This window comes from Prunus dulcis, chromosome 8 (genome assembly GCF_902201215.1).
Source record: "Prunus dulcis chromosome 8, ALMONDv2, whole genome shotgun sequence".
Taxonomy (NCBI): Eukaryota; Viridiplantae; Streptophyta; class Magnoliopsida; order Rosales; family Rosaceae; genus Prunus; species Prunus dulcis.
This window is the reverse complement of record NC_047657.1, coordinates 18630694-18650261: the sequence shown is the minus strand read 5'-3', so window position 1 is coordinate 18650261 and position 19568 is coordinate 18630694. Positions and strand designations below refer to the sequence as shown.

General features: G+C 39.1%; 1 protein-coding gene across 2 annotated transcripts; it reads left to right on the top strand.

Annotated features, from left to right (window-relative positions):
* Window positions 1-723: 723 nt before the first annotated feature.
* Window positions 724-19185, top strand: LOC117637905 (protein SPIRRIG-like). 2 transcript variants are annotated; one of them, XM_034372954.1, is made up of 19 exons: window positions 724-1515; window positions 2525-2594; window positions 2899-2984; window positions 3658-3793; window positions 3875-3931; window positions 4182-4358; window positions 5628-5819; window positions 5960-6025; window positions 6314-6428; window positions 6611-7785; window positions 8049-8748; window positions 8828-8930; window positions 9067-10172; window positions 10305-11955; window positions 12080-15142; window positions 15726-16034; window positions 16185-16491; window positions 16819-16965; window positions 17335-19185. In XM_034372954.1, the coding sequence occupies exons 1-19, from the start codon at window positions 1313-1315 to the stop codon at window positions 18508-18510; spliced, it is 10839 nt and encodes a 3612-aa protein (XP_034228845.1). In that variant the 5' UTR covers window positions 724-1312; the 3' UTR covers window positions 18511-19185. The 2 variants fall into 2 exon arrangements, with proteins under 2 accessions (XP_034228845.1, XP_034228846.1); XM_034372955.1 differs by lacking the exon at window positions 16185-16491 and having other exon boundaries at window positions 17335-17485.
* Window positions 19186-19568: the final 383 nt, after the last annotated feature.

The following is a 19568-nucleotide window of genomic DNA, read 5'->3' as shown; positions in this document are numbered from 1 at the left end:
CTGACTGAAATCCATTACATTAAAATCATGTAATTACAATCTATTAAAATCTCAATTGAATACACCCATCGAAACATGTTAGATCTGCGTTCCAATCATATCATAAGTTGTTAAGATATACCATCAAAATGTTCCTTTACAATCTAATTGTTGTATGGTGATTTTATCACTATTTTTATTTTCAAATAGAAATAACTTGATATTGAATTCAAGCAAACGCTAATTACGATTTATTTTAAGAATTATTCTAACCTCGCAATGAAGAGATATATGGATTCTTTCTTTGCCCATGAAGTAGTATTATAAGAGCAAGACCACACTTCAAATCGTAAGGGTAAGATCAAAAAGCTTGAAAAGAAAATCTGAAAAAATAAAAGAAAAGGTACACCATGAACACTTAAAAAAAAGGCTTACCAAGCTATACCTTTGCCATTAAGGCACAAACAAAAGCTACATCAATAATTAAATGCTTGCAACAATAAACATAAAAAAAATATAACAACCAACCTCTCAAAAGCGACTATTATTTGCAAAGCAAAGCTCCCATTTGTTTTGCTTTGTTGCACTCTGAGAGAGAGAGGAGAGGCAGTCACGTCTTGCACGTAAATCTCAAGACGCCACGTGGAAGGCTGGGAAACGTGGATCCCACGCTGACGTGGTAGAGGAGTGTATAAAATATACTGTTGTTTTTTTAATTTGTTTGAATATTTTAGAGAGAGAGAGAGAGCGAGAGAGAAAGAGAAAGGGTGAAGGATATAGAAAGGAGCGACGAACAAGGCGCGGAGAGGCCGTCCGAAAACAGGCACAGCACAGACAGAAAAAGAGGAGAGAGAGATATTCATTTTTTCTTGCCTTTGTTTCTCAACCAAAGTCCGCGATTCCGCGTTTTTCGTTTCTCAAACCCAAAAACCAAAAAAAAAACGAAAAAACAAAAAAATCCCGAAAAAGAATTGAACGAAATCCCGAAAAAAAAAAAATCCATTGCAGAACAGAAAGAAACGCGCAAGAAACCAAGAAGAGCAGCGAACACAGGATCATCAAGCTCAGAACCGAAATAACACGAAATCAAATTCAAGTTTCCGGATCTTGCTGCTCCGATTCCTGACCCGACTTCGATCGCTCCATTTGAATACATTTATTATTAGCTTCCTAATTATTTCATTTTCCGGGAAAATATTTTCCTGGAATTTGGGGTTGGATTATTTGGTGTTTTTGTGGAGGGAGGAATTATAGTGGGACCGGGAGGTTTTTGGCTGGATCAGATCCTTCTAGAGGAGCTTGGATCTGGTGCGGCGGATGAGAGAGGAGGTGCATGTTTCAGGGATCGAAAGGGAAAACAATGAAATGGGGAACATTGCTTAAGGACTTAAGAGAGAAGGTCGGTCTCACTCAATCGCCGTCGTCTTCTTTTTCTGCTTCTGCCACTGCTTCTTCTTCTTCTTCGTCGTCGGCGGCGGCTCTCTCTTCAAATAACAATGCTAATTCAGCTCTTCACGGCTCGTATTCTCCTTCAAGGTCTACTTATTTTCTCGTTTTTCAATTATTAATTATTTGAATTGCGGGTTTTGTTGGTTAATAATAATAAATTGGTTGGTTTTCAGTACGGCATTGGCTTTTATTTATTTACTTTTTTGTTGTTAATGTGGGGGGGTTTAATGGGTTTTAGGTGTTAGATTGAGTAATTTTTAATTTTGTATTATTTATTTTGAAGTTCAGAATCAACTATGATTATACTAAAATGATAATGTGCACTATAAGGAAGCTTTTAATTTATATATATTTTTGAGTAAGTGAGCGGCGATGAGGATTTGCTGAATTAAGGATTGCAGCTTGGTGTTTGATCAATTGCTTGACTGTTAGATTTGCCTCCTCTACCCTCACCCTTTGGCTGGTCTGCCGCTGCTGTCCATACAAGTTTTTTCTTTCACAATTAACTTATAATGTGCAGGAGTGGTAGCCTCTGGTTGCATTGCCTTGGCTATTGTTATATTGATGTCATTTTCATCACATTCATGGCACTATGTTGGCAAGTTCTAAGTCATTATAGGTTTTCCTCGTCTTGATGTATGATCAGCCAATGTAGCCGTCCTTGGACGTGTAGAACATAGCAGATAGCTTGTGTGCTAACAACTGGGGATTCGGCGGGTAGAGAAGCAAGTCTACACACACACAGAGAACATATATATGCACATAAGCTCATAAATAGTTCCTACGAAGTCCTATAAAAAACAGTATGGGTGAAGGATGCCACTGTCAATTTCTGCTTCCCACAACATGGTTGGATTGGAATAAGAAGTAACAAAAAGTTACTGCCAGCTTCTTGGACCAAAGAAAAGAGTTAATGATATCTTTTTCTAGCATATATATGACAGGGATTTTTGAGGGTCAGCACTAACTTTTTCTGACTTGCATGTTTTTATAAATCTTAGAACAAGGATGCCATGGTATCAGTTGTTTGTAGATTATATTTCAATTTGATACTGGAACATTAAATGATAATTAACATCCATGCCTGTGAAAGCAGAGACAAACATGAATTGGAATTGGACTTCAAGAGATTTTGGGAAGAGTTCCGGTCATCCAGCTCTGAAAAGGTTTGCTCTTCATTATTTACTCCTTGTGTTATCTTCTGTTTTACTGTGATGCACAACCAATAGCGAGAGAAAGAGGGGAGAGAGAGAGAGAGTGTGTGTGAAATAGAAGAGGGAGGAAAGGAGAGAGAAGAGAAAGAGCAAGAGGGAGTCTGGGGTTTGAAATTATATATGATAGTTAAGTCTGTCCTCAAATAATTACATCATGATCTATTTATAGGGCTGCTCCAAAAATAAAATCTATAATTAACTCCCTCATCAGCTTAAAGTTATGGGCTCTAATGTTTTTTCTTAATTGTACATGCAGGAGAAAGAAGCGGCCTTGAATTTAACTGTAGATGTTTTTTGTAGATTAGTAAAGCAGCATGCAAATGTAACTCAATTAGTTACCATGTATGTATTCTCTTCTCCTTTTCTTATCTGCTGCATTGATTAGTAGATAATTTCTCGGAAAAAATAACAAAAAAGATGTAATTTTATGATTCATATAGTTGCGATAACATTACCTCTGCTGTGGGTCAATTTTCCTCTGTAATAGTGATGCAAATTATGTACAAAATAGCTCCTTTAATAAGAATCAATTCCTGTCGATTACTTGTTAATCTCATTTATTGTTTATGTGTGTACTGAATTTGCTTCCTGGTGCCACTGCAAATAAAAAAGATCAGTTCCAGCATTTACCAGCAACTTTGTGTTGCTGAAGTTGGGATGGAAAATTATTGGCTGTTTACTCCACTTTATTTTCCTTGTATCACTGGTGCCATTTTACATTTGTTTTTCTCAATTCATTTCTTGGATTCCCTTTACCAAAATCTCTTTATGTCTAGTTGGAAACCTCTATTTGATTTTAATTTTAATTTCATGGAGATGCATGGTTTTGTTTGAATTTTTTAAGTAGTTTCTAACCTTAGATAATGAATTCCTGTTATAGTTAAAATGAAATTCTGCCACTTATATAACTGTAAGTTGCAATTTATCTTATTTTGAGTTTATTGAGCTTGTATCCTGGAAAAAAGAAACACAATTTTTGTTATAGACTAACATTACAAGTTTTGATGACTCACAGGTTAGTTGAAACACATATATTCTCATTTGTCCTTGGAAGAGCATTTGTAACAGATATTGAGAAGCTAAAAATTAGCAGCAGAACAAGATATTTGGATGTAGAAAAAGTACTGAAGTTTTTTTCAGAAGTCACAAAGGTTAGTTTTTAGATGTTTTAGTGTGTGCTGGCATTGTTTTTCCGATCTGTTTCATGAAGTCATATTCTTACTTCTGTGCAGGATGACATCAGTCCTGGTTCAAATTTGTTAACTGCTTTACAAGTCCTTGCTTCTGGGGTAAATTTTCTTAATTTTCACTAGATTGAGATATAAATCTTTGGTTGTGACGTTCTTAAATGATTTTTTTGTCTTTTCATGAACCCTGTCCTCAGGATGTAGTTGTATTCTTGGAGATTTTGAATACTTGTTAAATCGTTATTGTAAATTTGTCATAAAAATTTGTATGTGTTGGCTATTTAAAGGTTTGGGATCTGTTCATGCTTGTTTCCTTTTATTCACCACTGTACTCTATCTTTGGTGCTTTCAGCCTATTGATAAGCAATCTCTCCTGGATTCGGGGATATTGTGCTGTCTCATTCATATTCTCAATGCCCTTCTGAATCCTGATAAAGCCAATCAAAATCAAAAGGCTACTGATCGTGAAGAACCAACTTTAGCTGAGAAAAAATATGATTGTGATGCCAGTCAAGTCCGTCGGCTTGAGGTAGCTTTTACTTAATGGTACACTAAACCATGCATGTTTATGGGTATAAGTATATGCATGGATGTATGTGAATGCAAAGTTCAATTTTGAATGCACAATATAATAGGCTTGATCGCTGTTGTGCTGTGTTTGGTAGAAGTAGAACCTTGTAGCAATTTCAAGCATCCTGTTTTCTTGAACCTGCCCTGGTTTGTTGATGTTACTGAAATTTTCATTTTCCCTGTTTGAGGTGTATATTGCACATTAGATTAGAAGAAGAAAAAGAAACTACAACCAGTAGAGTTTTGCTTTACAATAAGCATAAATGCATCATTAGATTAGAAGAAGAAAAAGAAAGGAGATTTTCATTCATCCTGATTAGAGGGTGTTATTTAGCTGTTGTGTTATTATCTTTGGTATATGAAATAATAGTAGTGGCTTAATTTTCATCATCCTAACGAGATGTGAGACATCTGATTTGGTTTGGGCGTCTGACATTGTGTTCCAACAACTGAACTAAACCTCACCTATGAGTTTCGAGAAATTGTTGTCTTTTTACTTAATGTTGGACCTTTGGCTTGTGTAATGTCCCGATGCATCAAATAGTGCTTCAGAGTTCTGGGCAACTGTTTTGTCCTAGGCATCCCAAAGCAAGAAATTGTGATTATTAAGGAGCAAACTTGGACATGATCTGTCTTAATATGGTATTCTCTTGAGGTTTACTCCTATTTATATTGAGACCATAATTTATTACTCTTTCTAGCATCTGCTTCATTTGTGAGAAATTAAATAGTCAAGAACTTGTTATCAATCTGGTGTATAGTACAGCTTTTTCTGAAAGTGCTAAAGTTGTGACTTTCTTGGTCTTGTTCTTGAAGCAATGTTTCCTTGGAAGATATTACAAAAAATATATGTCCACGTTCTAGTCTTACTTTCTTTATTGTTTTGTCAAATCTGATCTTTGGACATCTTTGGCCTGCTTAATATCGTACCCTTTTCCCTTGAATTCTGAACTTTCAGTTCTCCTACTGAACTTACAGTAGTCTTGCTTGCTTGTTAATGCGTTGTTCATTATAAGTTACCTTATTAGCCCAAACCTTTTATTACGTTATCAGAACAAATTTTGGACTTTTTAATTGCGTTGCACCGTATATATATTTATGTTGTTTTAGTTTTGAAGTTTCTCATGTAAGTTTGACTTGGGGTTTCAACCCTGTTGTATTTGTTTTGCTATCGATCCATGTTACATTTTGAACATCCATTTTTTGTTTCTAACCTATAATTATGCAGGTAGAGGGGAGTGTTGTGCATATTATGAAAGCACTGGCAAACCATCCTTTGGCTGCACAAAGTTTGATTGAGGACGATTCACTTCAGTTGCTCTTTCAGATGGTTACGAATGGCTCTTTGACAGTCTTCTCTCGATATAAGGAGGGCCTGGTTCTGGTGCACATCATACAGCTTCATAGACATGCTATGCAGGTAAGTGCATTGCACATATTTCCTGCTCTATTTGTAGAGACATAGTTGCATAACAACATTTTCTACTAACAGAATATTTAATTAGCTTTGGAACCTGGTATTTGGATTTTAATGTTGTTAACTTCTGGTTATTGTTCTAGATTCTTGGTCTTCTTTTGGTCAATGACAATGGGAGCACAGCAAAATATATTCGCAAACATCATCTGGTATGGTAATTCTTAATTTACATTCATTGTCTTGGTACATATTGTCTTGGTACATGGTTACATATGCTGAACATGCCTTGTCAACTGACCATACATGCGTCCCACATACCACTAATGTTGAATGAACATATAGTTTAATATATTTATCGGTAACATAAGCTAGTGGAGGACGACTAGAGAGGTCATCCTGACTTTTTTTTATATTAATAATCACAGCTTGATCCATAGTTTTCTTGTTATCCTTTTAAAATTATTCTGACCTTATGATTCTCTGTTCCCCCTGTGCAGATAAAAGTTCTTTTAATGGCCGTTAAAGATTTCAATCCTGATTGTGGTGATTCTACATACACTATGGGCATTGTGGATTTGTTGCTTGAATGTGTGGAATTGTCATATAGGCCTGGTAATTGGCTTATTAGTATTCCTTCTTTGGTTGAATTAGATTAATTAGATTAGCAGGGGGAATTGTTATTAGTCCTGGGAGTTGAACTAAATATTTCTTCCTTATTCTGTATTTCTTTTATTATGATTTCCTGTAGCTTAAATATTGTGTTGGTTCTGATTTGATACAATTTTGGCCTGTAGAGGCTGGTGGTGTCAGGCTTAGGGAGGATATACATAATGCCCATGGTTATCAGTTCCTTGTTCAGTTTGCTTTAAAACTTTCCTCGATTGCTAAGAGTCAGGGGTTCCATTCTGTTCAATTTAGATCTTCAGACCAAAATTCTGCTTCAGCCGGTTCCCATGCACTGGATGCTGTAGACATGCAGGATGCCATGGGAGAAAAGGACCCCTTAACCCAACAACTTTCTCCCACTTTGTCTCGATTGCTTGATGTTCTTGTTAATCTAGCGCAAACTGGCCCAACTGAATCTCCAGGATATTCTGGCAAAGGTTCGAAATCTTCTCATACCAGGTCTGGTGGCCATAGCAGAAGTCGTACACCATCTTCAGACAGATTGGCTGATGAAGTTTGGGAAAAGGACAATCATAAAGTTAAAGACCTTGAAGCAGTTCAGATGTTGCAGGACATTTTCCTCAAAGCAGATAACAGGGAGTTGCAAGCAGAAGTTCTAAATAGAATGTTCAAAATATTTTCAAGTCATCTTGAAAACTACAAGTTGTGCCAGCAGTTACGGACTGTTCCACTTTTCATCCTAAATATGGCCGGTTTTCCTCCATCTTTGCAAGACATACTTTTAAAAATTCTCGAGTATGCTGTGACTGTTGTGAATTGCGTTCCGGAGCAAGAATTACTTTCACTTTGTTGCTTGTTGCAGCAACCAATATCATCAGAATTAAAGCACACCATACTTTCTTTCTTTGTTAAACTTTTATCCTTTGACCAGCAGTACAAAAAGGTCCTCCGAGAAGTTGGTGTCCTGGAAGTTTTGTTGGATGAGCTGAAGCAGCACAAGTTACTTTTGGGTTCAGACCATCAAAGTGGAAATTCTAATCAGTTGGAGAGAAAGTCCAGCTCAAGCAGCTTTAAAAAGCACTTGGACAATAAGGATGTCATTATTTCATCACCCAGACTTATGGAATCTGGTTCAGGGAAGCTTCCTATATTTGAAGTTGATGGTACAGTTGCTATTGCGTGGGATTGTATGGTCTCATTACTAAAGAAAGCGGAAACTAATCAATCGTCTTTCCGTTTGGCTAATGGTGTAACTGCGGTTCTCCCTTTTCTTGTGTCTGATATACACCGTTCAGGGGTGCTTAGGGTGCTGTCATGTTTGATCATTGAAGATGGTACCCAGGTTTGTGAACTTATTTAATCTTGGGTAACTCTAGTACAATTTTGAATTTCTGTGATTTTGCATTCAATTCTTGCTCCTTCATATCCCTGATTAACTTTTTATTCACACTTTTTTGAAATAAAAATTTGTGGCTAATCGAGAACTTTCAAAATGTGGAGTCTCTGGATGTCATGGTAGAAGCTGTTGTCCAGAATAGTAGTTGCTTTCGCTAATTGTTTGTGCTCATTATTGTCCAAATAACTACGTTTCTCATTTTCCACCAGGCACATCCTGAAGAATTAGGTGTGATTGTTGAAATTCTAAAAAGTGAAATGGTTACCAGCGTTTCGGGATCTCAATACAGGCTTCAAAGTGATGCAAAATGTGACACTATGGGGGCTTTGTGGCGTATTCTGGGAGTTAATAATTCAGCTCAGAGAGTGTTTGGTGAAGCCACTGGGTTTTCTCTTCTGCTTACCACACTCCATAGTTTCCAAAGTGATGGAGAGCATTCAGATCAGTCTTCTTTAGTGGTCTACATTAAGGTGTTTACGTATTTGTTGCGTGTTGTGACTGCTGGAGTGTGTGATAATGCTGTTAATAGGACAAAGTTGCACACAATTATATCATCCCAAACTTTCTATGATCTTCTATTGGAGTCTGGCTTACTTAGTGTGGACTGTGAAAAGCAAGTCATACAATTGTTGTTTGAACTAGCTCTTGAAATCGTGCTTCCACCATTCTTGACATCAGAAAGTGTTACATCCCCTGATGATCTTGATAATGAGTCATCAAGTTTTTCAATAATGACTACATCAGGTTCATTTCATCCTGACAAGGAACGAGTGTTCAATGCCGGTGCTGTTAGAGTTCTTATTCGTTCATTACTGCTCTTTACTCCAAAGATGCAGCTTGAAGTGCTGAGCCTTATTGAAAGGCTTGCTCGTTCTGGCCCCTTCAATCAGGAAAACCTCACCTCTGTAGGTGCGAATCAAATAATTCAATGCTTAGTTTTCTAAATTAATGTCTAGTGTTCTCACTTTCTACTTTCTAAATTTTTTAGGTTGCATAGAACTGCTGTTGGAAACCATTCAACCCTTTCTTTTGAGCTCATCCCCAATACTTAAATATGCTCTGGAGATTGTGGAAGTTCTTGGGGCATACAGGTAGGAATTGCGTCATGTATTGGAATTGTTTACTTTCTCTTTCCATTTCTCATTGTGGGAATTGAATTTTAGCAATTAAGGGTGGTGGGATTTTGTTAATTTTGTATAAAAAGGTTTGTTATATATGTGGTGGCAGGTTATCTGCATCAGAACTTCGAATGCTTATTCGTTATGTGTTGCAAATGAGGCTGATGAAGTCAGGTCGTATACTTGTTGACATGATGGAAAGGTTAATTCTCATGGAGGATTCAGAAAATATTTCTCTGGCACCATTTGTAGCAATGGACATGAGCAAGATTGGTCACGCTTCAATTCAGGTCTCTCTGGGAGAAAGATCATGGCCTCCAGCTGCTGGTTACTCATTTGTCTGCTGGTTTCAGTTTCGAAATCTCTTGAAGTTGCCGGTTAAAGAACCAGAGTCCAAAGCTGGTCCTTCTAAGAGGCGGAGCAGTTCTGCTGGGCAACATCACGAGCGGCATGTTCTACGGATATTTTCTGTTGGTGCAGCAAATGATGAAAATACATTCTACGCAGAACTTTATCTTCAGGAGGATGGTGTTCTAACCCTTGCAACCAGCAACTCTTGTTCCTTATCATTTTCAGGATTAGAACTTGAGGAAGGCAGGTGGCATCACCTTGCAGTTGTACATAGCAAACCAAATGCTCTTGCTGGACTGTTCCAAGCCAGTGTTGCTTATGTGTATCTTGATGGAAAGCTGAGACACACTGGGAAACTAGGATATTCTCCATCTCCAGTTGGAAAACCTTTGCAGGTAACGGTGGGGACCCCGGTTACTTGTGCAAGAGTTAGTGACTTGACCTGGAAGGTCCGTTCCTGCTACCTTTTTGAGGAGGTGCTCACCTCAGGTTGTATTTGTTTCATGTACATTCTTGGTCGAGGATATCGAGGGCTCTTCCAAGACACAGATCTTCTTCGCTTTGTCCCTAACACAGCATGCGGCGGCGGTAGCATGGCTATCTTAGATACATTAGATGCAGACTTGACCTTGGCTTCTCATACACAGAAACTTGACATAGCTAGTAAGCAAGGAGATTCCAAGGCAGATGGCAGTGGAATTGTTTGGGATTTGGAGAGACTAGGTAATCTCTCTTTACAGCTCTCTGGAAAGAAGCTTATATTTGCATTTGATGGAACCTGTGCAGAAGCTATTCGAGCATCAGGGGATTTATCCATGCTCAATTTAGTTGATCCAATGTCAGCCGCTGCTTCTCCTATTGGGGGTATGTTTAAGACAGCCTTGCATATTGCATCTAAATTTGTACATCAATATGATTGTATCTATGAAAAGACAGAACTCGGATTTTAGAATTCTTTTGTCTATTTTGTTTGTTCTTATTTTTAGTTTTCTGCAGGTATACCCCGTTTTGGGCGTCTTCATGGGGATATTTACCTATGTAGGCAATGTGTAATTGGTGATACTATTTGCCCAGTTGGTGGGATGACAGTTATCCTGGCCTTAGTTGAGGCTGCTGAGACTAGGGACATGCTGCACATGGCCCTTACTTTACTGGCCTGTGCTCTTCATCAGAATCCTCAGAATGTGAGAGACATGCAGAAATGCCGGGGATACCATTTATTGGCTCTGTTTTTGCGTCGGCGAATGTCACTATTTGACATGCAATCTCTTGAGATATTTTTCCAGATTGCTGCCTGTGAAGCATCTTTTTCGGAACCAAGGAAGTTGAAATATAATCGTACTAATTTGTCGCCAGCTACAACTATGCAGGAAACCAGTTTTGAGGAACTTCATTTGTCCAGGTTCCGGGAAGAATTTTCTTCAGCTGGATCTCAAGGAGACATGGATGATTTTTCTGCACAAAAAGATTCATTCAGTCATATTTCAGAGCTTGAAAGTGCTGATATGCCCGCTGAAACCTCAAATTGCATCGTCTTGTCAAATGAAGACATGGTTGAACATGTCCTGTTGGATTGGACATTGTGGGTGACGGCTCCGGTTTCAATTCAAATTACACTCCTTGGTTTTCTAGAGCATCTAGTGTCCATGCACTGGTACAGAAACCATAACCTGACTGTTCTGCGCCGAATAAACCTTGTTCAACATTTACTAGTTACTCTACAGCGGGGTGATGTTGAAGTTCCTGTTTTGGAGAAATTAGTTGTATTGCTTGGTGTCATTTTAGAAGATGGGTTTCTGTCATCTGAACTAGAACATGTGGTTAGGTTTGTGATTATGACATTTGATCCACCTGAACTGACACCCCGACATCCAATAACGCGCGAGGCCATGGGAAAGCATGTAATTGTGAGAAACATGCTGCTTGAGATGCTTATTGATCTGCAAGTAACTATTAAATCAGAAGATTTGCTTGAGCAGTGGCATAAGATTGTTTCGTCTAAATTGATTACATATTTTCTAGACGAATCTGTTCACCCAACAAGTATGAGATGGATCATGACTCTTCTTGGTGTTTGTCTTACTTCATCCCCGACATTTGCATTAAAATTTCGCACCAGTGGAGGTTACCAAGGCTTGGCCCGGGTGCTTCCAAGTTTCTATGATTCCCCAGACATATATTATATTTTGTTCTGTCTGATATTTGGCAGGTCTGTCTATCCTAGATTGCCGGAAGTTCGCATGCTAGACTTTCATGCCCTTATGCCAAATGATGGAAGTTATGTGGAACTGAAATTCGTAGAATTGTTGGAATCTGTTATTACTATGGCAAAATCTACGTTTGACAGGTTGAGCATTCAGTCAATGCTTGCTCACCAATCTGGTAATCTTTCCCAGGTTGGTGCTGGCCTTGTGGCAGAACTTGTGAATGGAAATGCAGACATGGCTGGCGAGCTTCAAGGTGAAGCATTGATGCATAAAACATATGCCGCCCGCTTAATGGGTGGGGAGGCATCAGCCCCTTTTGCTGCTACTTCAGTCTTGAGATTTATGGTTGATTTGGCAAAAATGTGCCCCCCTTTCACTTCTGTTTGCAAACGAGCAGAATTTCTTGAAACCTGCATTGACCTATATTTTTCTTGTGTCAGGTTTGTAATGGGACTGAGAATCTTCTCTGATATATTGATATGTTTTGACTTATTTTCCTGAATTTTACAGTTTTTTATTTTCAAACCTTTTCTTTTACTCAACTCATTATCCGGTGTCTTGCAGAGCTGCCCATGCGGTAAAGATGACAAAGGAACTCTCTGTAAAGACAGAAGAGAAGAACTTGAATGATTGTGATGATACCTGTAGTTCACAGAACACATTTTCTAGCCTGCCACATGAACAGGATCAGTCTGCCAAAACCTCCATTAGTGTTGGAAGCTTCCCTCCTGGTCAGGTAAGTACAAGTTCTGAAGACACTGCTGTTCCCCTAAATTCTGGGGCTGATGATAGAGCAGATACCAAGGTTACTACAGCCCAGGAGGGATTACACAAGTCAGTGCAAGACGATGCACAAGCTGTTCAGAGCTTAGATGGTGACAATGCTGACCAGGTGTCTGCCACCTCCAGCACGAATGAATTTAGCTTCCGTAACATGAAAATCACCCTGGAGCCCATTAAACCAACAGAGTCTCAGAGTTCTGCATCTTTTACCATGCTTGATTCTCCCAATTTATCGGAGAAGTCTAATTATAGACTCCCACTCACACCCTCGCCTTCTCCTGTTCTAGCATTGACATCTTGGCTGGGGAGTGCAAGCCCTAATGACTTCAAATCTCCCATAGTTGCCTCTCCTTCCATTGATTCTTCTGCGACTACGACTGAATTTGATCCATCTTCAGAAATGAAGTCTCCTTCTCAAGGGCCTTCTACTGCAACTACCTTTTTCGCAGCTAGTCCAAAACTGCTTCTTGAAATGGATGATGCTGGCTATGGAGGTGGTCCTTGTTCTGCTGGAGCTACTGCTGTTTTAGATTTTATTGCAGAAGTTCTTTCCGAGTTTGTGACCGAGCAAATGAAAGTATCACAGATTATAGAGGGCATATTGGAAAGTGTTCCACTCTATGTTGATGCAGATTCCATGTTAGTATTTCAGGGCTTGTGCCTTAGCAGACTGATGAACTTTCTAGAGAGACGTCTCTTGCGTGATGATGAAGAAAATGAGAAAAAGCTGGATAAAAGTCGTTGGTCCTCAAATTTGGATTCATTATGCTGGATGATAGTAGATCGTGCCTATATGGGCGCTTTTCCTCAACCCTCTGGTGTATTAAAGACGCTGGAGTTCTTATTATCTATGCTACAATTAGCAAATAAAGATGGGCGGATTGAAGAAGCTACTCCCAGTGGAAAGAGTCTCTTATCTATTGGAAGAGGGAGCAGGCAACTTGATGCTTATGTACATTCAATTCTTAAAAATACAAATCGTATGATACTGTATTGTTTTCTGCCATCATTTTTGTCTATAATAGGAGAAGATGATCTCCTTTCGTGCTTAGGTTTGCTCATCGAACCAAAGAAGAGACTGTCCTCTAACTCCTCATATGATAATTCAGGAATTGATATCTACACAGTGTTACAGTTATTAGTTGCTCACAGGCGAATTCTATTCTGTCCCATCAATATGGATACTGACATAAACTGTTGTCTTTGTGTGAATTTAATATCTCTGCTCCGAGACCAAAGGCAGAATGTACAGAACATGGCAGTTGATATTGTCAAGTATCTCCTGGTGCATCGCCGGGTAGCTCTAGAAGATTTACTGGTCTCTAAACCAAACCAAGGGCACCAACTGGATGTGCTACATGGGGGATTTGACAAGTTATTGACTGAAAATTTATCTGCTTTCTTTGAGTGGCTTCAGAGTTCTGAACTGATGGTGAATAAAGTACTTGAGCAGTGTGCTGCCATTATGTGGGTACAGTATATTACTGGATCATCAAAATTTCCCGGAGTGAGAATTAAAGCTATGGAAGGTCGTCGCAAGAGAGAAATGGGGAGAAAATCAAAGGATACATCAAAGTCAGATCTAAAGCACTGGGAGCAGGTGAATGAACGGAGATATGCACTGGAATTGGTGCGCGATGCAATGTCCACCGAGCTGAGAGTTGTGCGTCAAGACAAGTATGGTTGGGTTCTGCATGCTGAGAGTGAGTGGCAAACCCATCTCCAACAACTTGTTCATGAGCGAGGAATATTCCCAATGCGAAAATCCTCTGTTACTGAAGATCCTGAGTGGCAACTTTGCCCAATTGAAGGTCCATACAGGATGCGCAAAAAATTTGAGCGCTGCAAATTGAAAATTGATACTATCCAAAACGTTCTTGATGGACAATTTGAAGTAGGGGCAGCAGAGCTGTCGAAAGAAAAAAATGAGAACGATTTGGATGCTTCGGATAATGATTCCGAATCATTCTTTCAACTTTTGACTGATAGTGCCAAACAGAATGGCCTTGATGGTGAGCTGTATGATGGATCATTTTTTAAAGAACCGGATAATGTCAAAGGTGTTGCTTCTGTTACGAATGAATGGAATGATGATAGAGCTAGTAGTATCAATGAAGCAAGTCTGCACTCTGCACTTGAGTTTGGTGTCAAGTCTAGTGCAGCATCCGTGCCCCTTGATGATAGTGTACAAGAAAGATCTGACCTAGGGTCCCCAAGGCAATCTTCTTCTGCAAGAATTGATGATGTCAAAGTTACAGATGATAAATCAGACAAGGAACTTCATGATAATGGGGAATACCTGATCAGACCTTATCTGGAACCTTTTGAAAAGATACGATTTCGATATAACTGTGAACGAGTTGTGGGTCTTGACAAGCATGATGGTATATTTTTAATAGGCGAGCTTTCTCTGTATGTTATTGAAAATTTTTATATTGACGACTCCGGGTGCATTTGTGAAAAGGAATGCGAAGATGAACTCTCTATTATTGATCAGGCTCTGGGTGTAAAGAAAGATGCTACAGGCTGTATGGATTTCCAATCCAAGTCAACTTCGTCTTGGGGAGCAACTGTAAAGTCAGGGGTTGGGGGAAGAGCGTGGGCCTATAACGGTGGTGCATGGGGAAAGGAGAAAGTGTGTACTAGTGGTAATCTACCTCATCCTTGGAACATGTGGAAACTCAACAGTGTTCATGAGATTCTGAAGCGTGATTACCAGCTGCGTCCTGTTGCTGTTGAAATTTTTAGCATGGATGGATGTAATGATCTCCTGGTGTTCCACAAAAAAGAAAGGGAAGAAGTTTTCAAAAATCTAGTAGCCATGAATCTTCCCAGGAATAGCATGTAAGAATTTAATGCCCAATTGCCTCTATATTTTCTCATTGTTCTTTTCGCTTTTACATTGTTGCAGCTGTATGTATTTGCATGATTTATTTTAGTCTACCAAGTGTAAGTGTGTGTGTTTAGTCTACCAAGTGTAAGTGTGTGTTTAGTCTACCAAGTGTGTGTGTGTGTGTGTGTGTGTGTGTGTGTTCAGTCTACCAAGTGTAAGTGTGTGTGTGTGTGTGTTTAGTCTACCAAGTGTGTGTGTGTGTGTGTGTGTGTTTAGTCTACCAAGTGTGTGTGTGTGTGTTTAGTCTACCAAGTGTGTGTGTGTGTGTGTGTGTGTGTGTGTGTTGTGTGTGTGTGTTGTGTGCCTGTGTTAGGGACTTGAGATGTTGAATCATTGCCAGTGCATATCATGGAACATTAGCATTTAAGATATGAACTGAAAATTTACCTATATATTGGTTTGGTTTATTATGGATTGTTGTCTGTCTCCCAAAAAAAAGTTTATTGATGGTTGTCTTGCCTAATATCTTTTGCCTCATCTTCTGGATTTTTTGGCCCGTAATTTTCAACTTCATGATTCTATTCCTTGCATTAGGTTGGACACAACCATTTCTGGATCAGCAAAACAAGAAAGCAATGAGGGTAGCCGTCTATTTAAGACAATGGCTAAATCCTTTTCAAAAAGGTGGCAAAATGGAGAAATAAGCAATTTCCAATACCTTATGCATCTCAACACACTGGCAGGACGTGGATACAGTGATCTTACCCAATACCCGGTGTTTCCATGGGTTCTTGCAGATTATGAGAATGAAAATCTGGACTTGTCAGATCCAAAAACATTTCGTAGACTTGAGAAACCGATGGGTTGTCAGACATTAGAGGGTGAAGAAGAATTCAGAAAAAGGTCATCCCTCCATCAATTCCACTGATTTATTCTCAATTCACTTTTTAGTTCTGTGTTTTCTTTGATTGAAGTTCTTCCTGTTTCATAAAGACACCTGTTTGTTATCAGTACTGTTTGTTTATCCGTCTTATTTCTCCTTTGCCTACTCAGATACGAGAGCTGGGATGATCCAGAGGTTCCCAAATTTCATTATGGTTCTCATTATTCCAGTGCTGGGATTGTCCTCTTTTATCTTCTACGCCTACCTCCTTTCAGTGTAGAGAATCAAAAGCTACAGGGAGGACAATTTGACCATGCTGATCGTCTTTTTAATAGTGTTAGAGATACTTGGTTCAGTGCGGCTGGAAAGGGCAACACATCAGATGTGAAGGAGTTGATTCCAGAATTTTTCTACATGCCTGAGTTTTTGGAAAATCGTTTCAATCTTGATTTGGGAGAGAAACAATCAGGAGAAAAGGTCAAACTTTTTAATGCCTTAGAAAAATAATTTGTCGGATGTTCAACAGCCACTAACCAACCAAAAGTTTCTTTTAAGTGGCCAAAGTGCATTTACCATTTTTGTCGATGTGTACAACCTTTTTGTCAGCAAATAGAATTTTGAAACTGCACCCTCGTAAGTGACTGGAACATTTTAGAGGAAAGTTGGTGTTCTGTGTGCAGCCCCTCTAGCCTAATGCTGACCTGCCAGTGCTGATTTTGAATATAGACCATTCACTTTTCTTTCTTTTTTTCAATTTTCTTTTATTTTGGATTCTAAACACGTGTCTTTATTTTCTATTTTTAGGTTGGTGATGTTGGCTTACCTCCATGGGCTAAAGGCAGCACTAGAGAGTTCATCAGGAAGCATAGGGAGGCACTGGAATCTGATTATGTTTCAGAACATTTGCATCATTGGATAGACCTCATTTTTGGATATAAACAGAGAGGGAAGGTCAGTAATATTTCTGTGTATACTGATGAATTTATTTTTTCGCATTTTATTTTATTTCCAAGATATTGCAGGGAAAGAAAATTTGCACCTAACCTAAACCATTGTACAGTGAAGTCTTATCATTATGTGTGTTTTTGTTTGCAACCAAACAGATATTACATGGTCAATTAAATAAAAAAATTGTTGGTTGAAAATTATGTGAAATACAATACTACCTGAATGGTTTTATTTATTTATAGATTCTGGATCTCATTTTGTGAGCACTTGTGTTCTTATGTTAATTGTAGTTCTGTTCCATGACTTCGTCTTCTACTTTACTTTTTCCTTTTTGATATGCTTTTAATTATAAATTTTCTTGATAATTGACAGGCGGCTGAGGAAGCCGTGAATGTTTTTTATCACTACACATACGAGGGGAGTGTGGACATAGACTCAGTGACAGATCCTGCAATGAAAGCTTCAATTCTAGCACAAATTAATCATTTTGGGCAGACACCCAAACAGTTATTCCCCAAACCCCATGTGAAAAGGCAGGTCGACAGAAGGCTTCCTCATCCGCTCAAGTACTCGTATCTTCTTGTTCCGCATGAGATACGTAAGACTCCATCTTCCATAACTCAGATTGTTACTGTCAATGAGAAAATCCTAGTCGTAGGAACAAATTGTTTGCTTAAACCAAGAACATATACCAAATACGTAGCATGGGGTTTTCCAGATCGTAGCTTAAGATTTATGAGCTATGATCAAGACCGACTCCTCTCCACACACGAGAATCTTCATGGGGGCAACCAGATTCTGTGTACTGGTGTTAGCCATGATGGTCAGATTCTGGTCACGGGGGGTGATGATGGCTTAGTTTCTGTTTGGAGAATCAGTAATTATGGTCCCCGTGTCTTGAGACGCTTGCAGTTGGAGAAGGCACTTTGTGCCCACACATCAAAAATTACATGTCTTCATGTTAGCCAGCCTTACATGCTGATTGTGAGTGGATCGGATGACTGCACCGTTGTTATATGGGATCTCAGCTCGTTGGTTTTTGTTAGGCAGCTCCCTGAGTTCCCAGCACCGATTTCTGCAGTTTATGTGAATGACTTGACAGGGGATATTGTGACAGCAGCTGGAATTCTACTTGCAGTTTGGAGCGTTAATGGAGACTGCCTTGCAATGGTTAACACATCTCAACTGCCTTCTGATTCAATTCTGTCTGTGACAAGTAGTTCATTCTCTGATTGGCTGGATACAAACTGGTTTGTAACGGGTCATCAGAGTGGGGCGGTTAAGGTGTGGCAAATGGTTCACCACTCCAACCATGAGAGTTCCCAACAGAAGTCAACAAGCAACGGAATAGGGGGTTTAAACCTCAGTGACAAAGCACCAGAGTACAGGTTGGTCCTCCACAAGGTGCTCAAGTCTCATAAGCATCCTGTTACTTCCCTTCACCTTACAAATGACCTCAAGCAGTTACTAAGTGGGGATTCTGGAGGGCATTTGCTGTCATGGACAGTGCCAGATGAGAGCTTGAGAGCTTCAATGAATCAGGGGTGATGATGCAAAATTTTGACTTAAATGTGATAACTTCAGCCGTTGGGGCTGCTATCGAATCTAGATGAGACCCGAAAAAGGATTTTACAAGTCCACCCTCATCAAGAAAAGGATGGAGGTGGTGCACATGATACATGGAGAAATGCGACAGCAGGGCTGGCCTGGACTGGACTGGAACAGGACAAAACTATACAGGATTGATAGGATTGACAGGAAAGATGAAATTTCTCATAAGCTAATGTTAGGTGTTCAAAACCACCCATGCATGCGGCCTATCAGGATCTTTGCTACAGCAGGTTGAGCATCTGGTCAAGAAAGGCAAAGACTTGGGGCCATCGTTTAGGATGAATAGGAGGATGCTCTCCATTTCTGCACAAGGAGCATCCAAGTCTACTACAGGTGTTTGTTTCTTTTTTATGTAAATAGATGGACTAACAGTGTGTGATGAAGTTGTATAGCGGAAAAGTGTGTCAAGAATATGGGACGTTTGGGCGAGAGTCCCAGTGTGAATGTGGCACGGTTAATTGGTTTAGTGTGCCTTGTGGCTTGGCTACCATTCTTTTTGAAATAGTGCATTATGGGCGCTTATTGCCCATTTCTTTTTGTGAAATGTATCATCTCTCTCGGATTTTGAGCCTCAACATTTAAAGATTGTACATTCACCCGCATTTGATTACATCTCGATCATTTTTCTTTAGTTTTGGGTAAGGAGAAAAACATCTACATCCCACTTCCTAATCGATTATAAGACTTTATGGTGTGTTTACTAATCAGAAATTAGAATTCTCATCAGGAATTGAATTCCACTTATGGAGGATTCTTGGGTTTACTTCACATCAATGAATTGAAAAGTAAGTGGGGTTTACACAAAATTAGGAATTGAATTCTTGATTTTTGAGGAATTCAATTCTTGGGTGGGAGGTGGTAATTCATGGAGAATTAACTCATTATGAATTCATTTTTTTTACCCATTATATCCTTGCACAATTTTCAAATATGTCATATACTTTAACTCAATAATGAGGATATTTTAGTAATTGATATCATTTTAACCCTAATTT

What these genes read in the sequence shown, in the direction of transcription:
- LOC117637905 (XM_034372954.1), top strand. Translation starts at nt 1,313, where the DNA reads ATGTTTCAGGGATCGAAAGGGAAAACAATGAAATGGGGAACATTGCTT. An exon ending in CTATATTTTTCTTGTGTCAG is followed by an intron (nt 11,956 to 12,079) that starts GTTTGTAATGGG and finishes GGTGTCTTGCAG; the next exon opens with AGCTGCCCATGCGGTAAAGA. An exon ending in GATATAAACAGAGAGGGAAG is followed by an intron (nt 16,966 to 17,334) that starts GTCAGTAATATT and finishes GATAATTGACAG; the next exon opens with GCGGCTGAGGAAGCCGTGAA.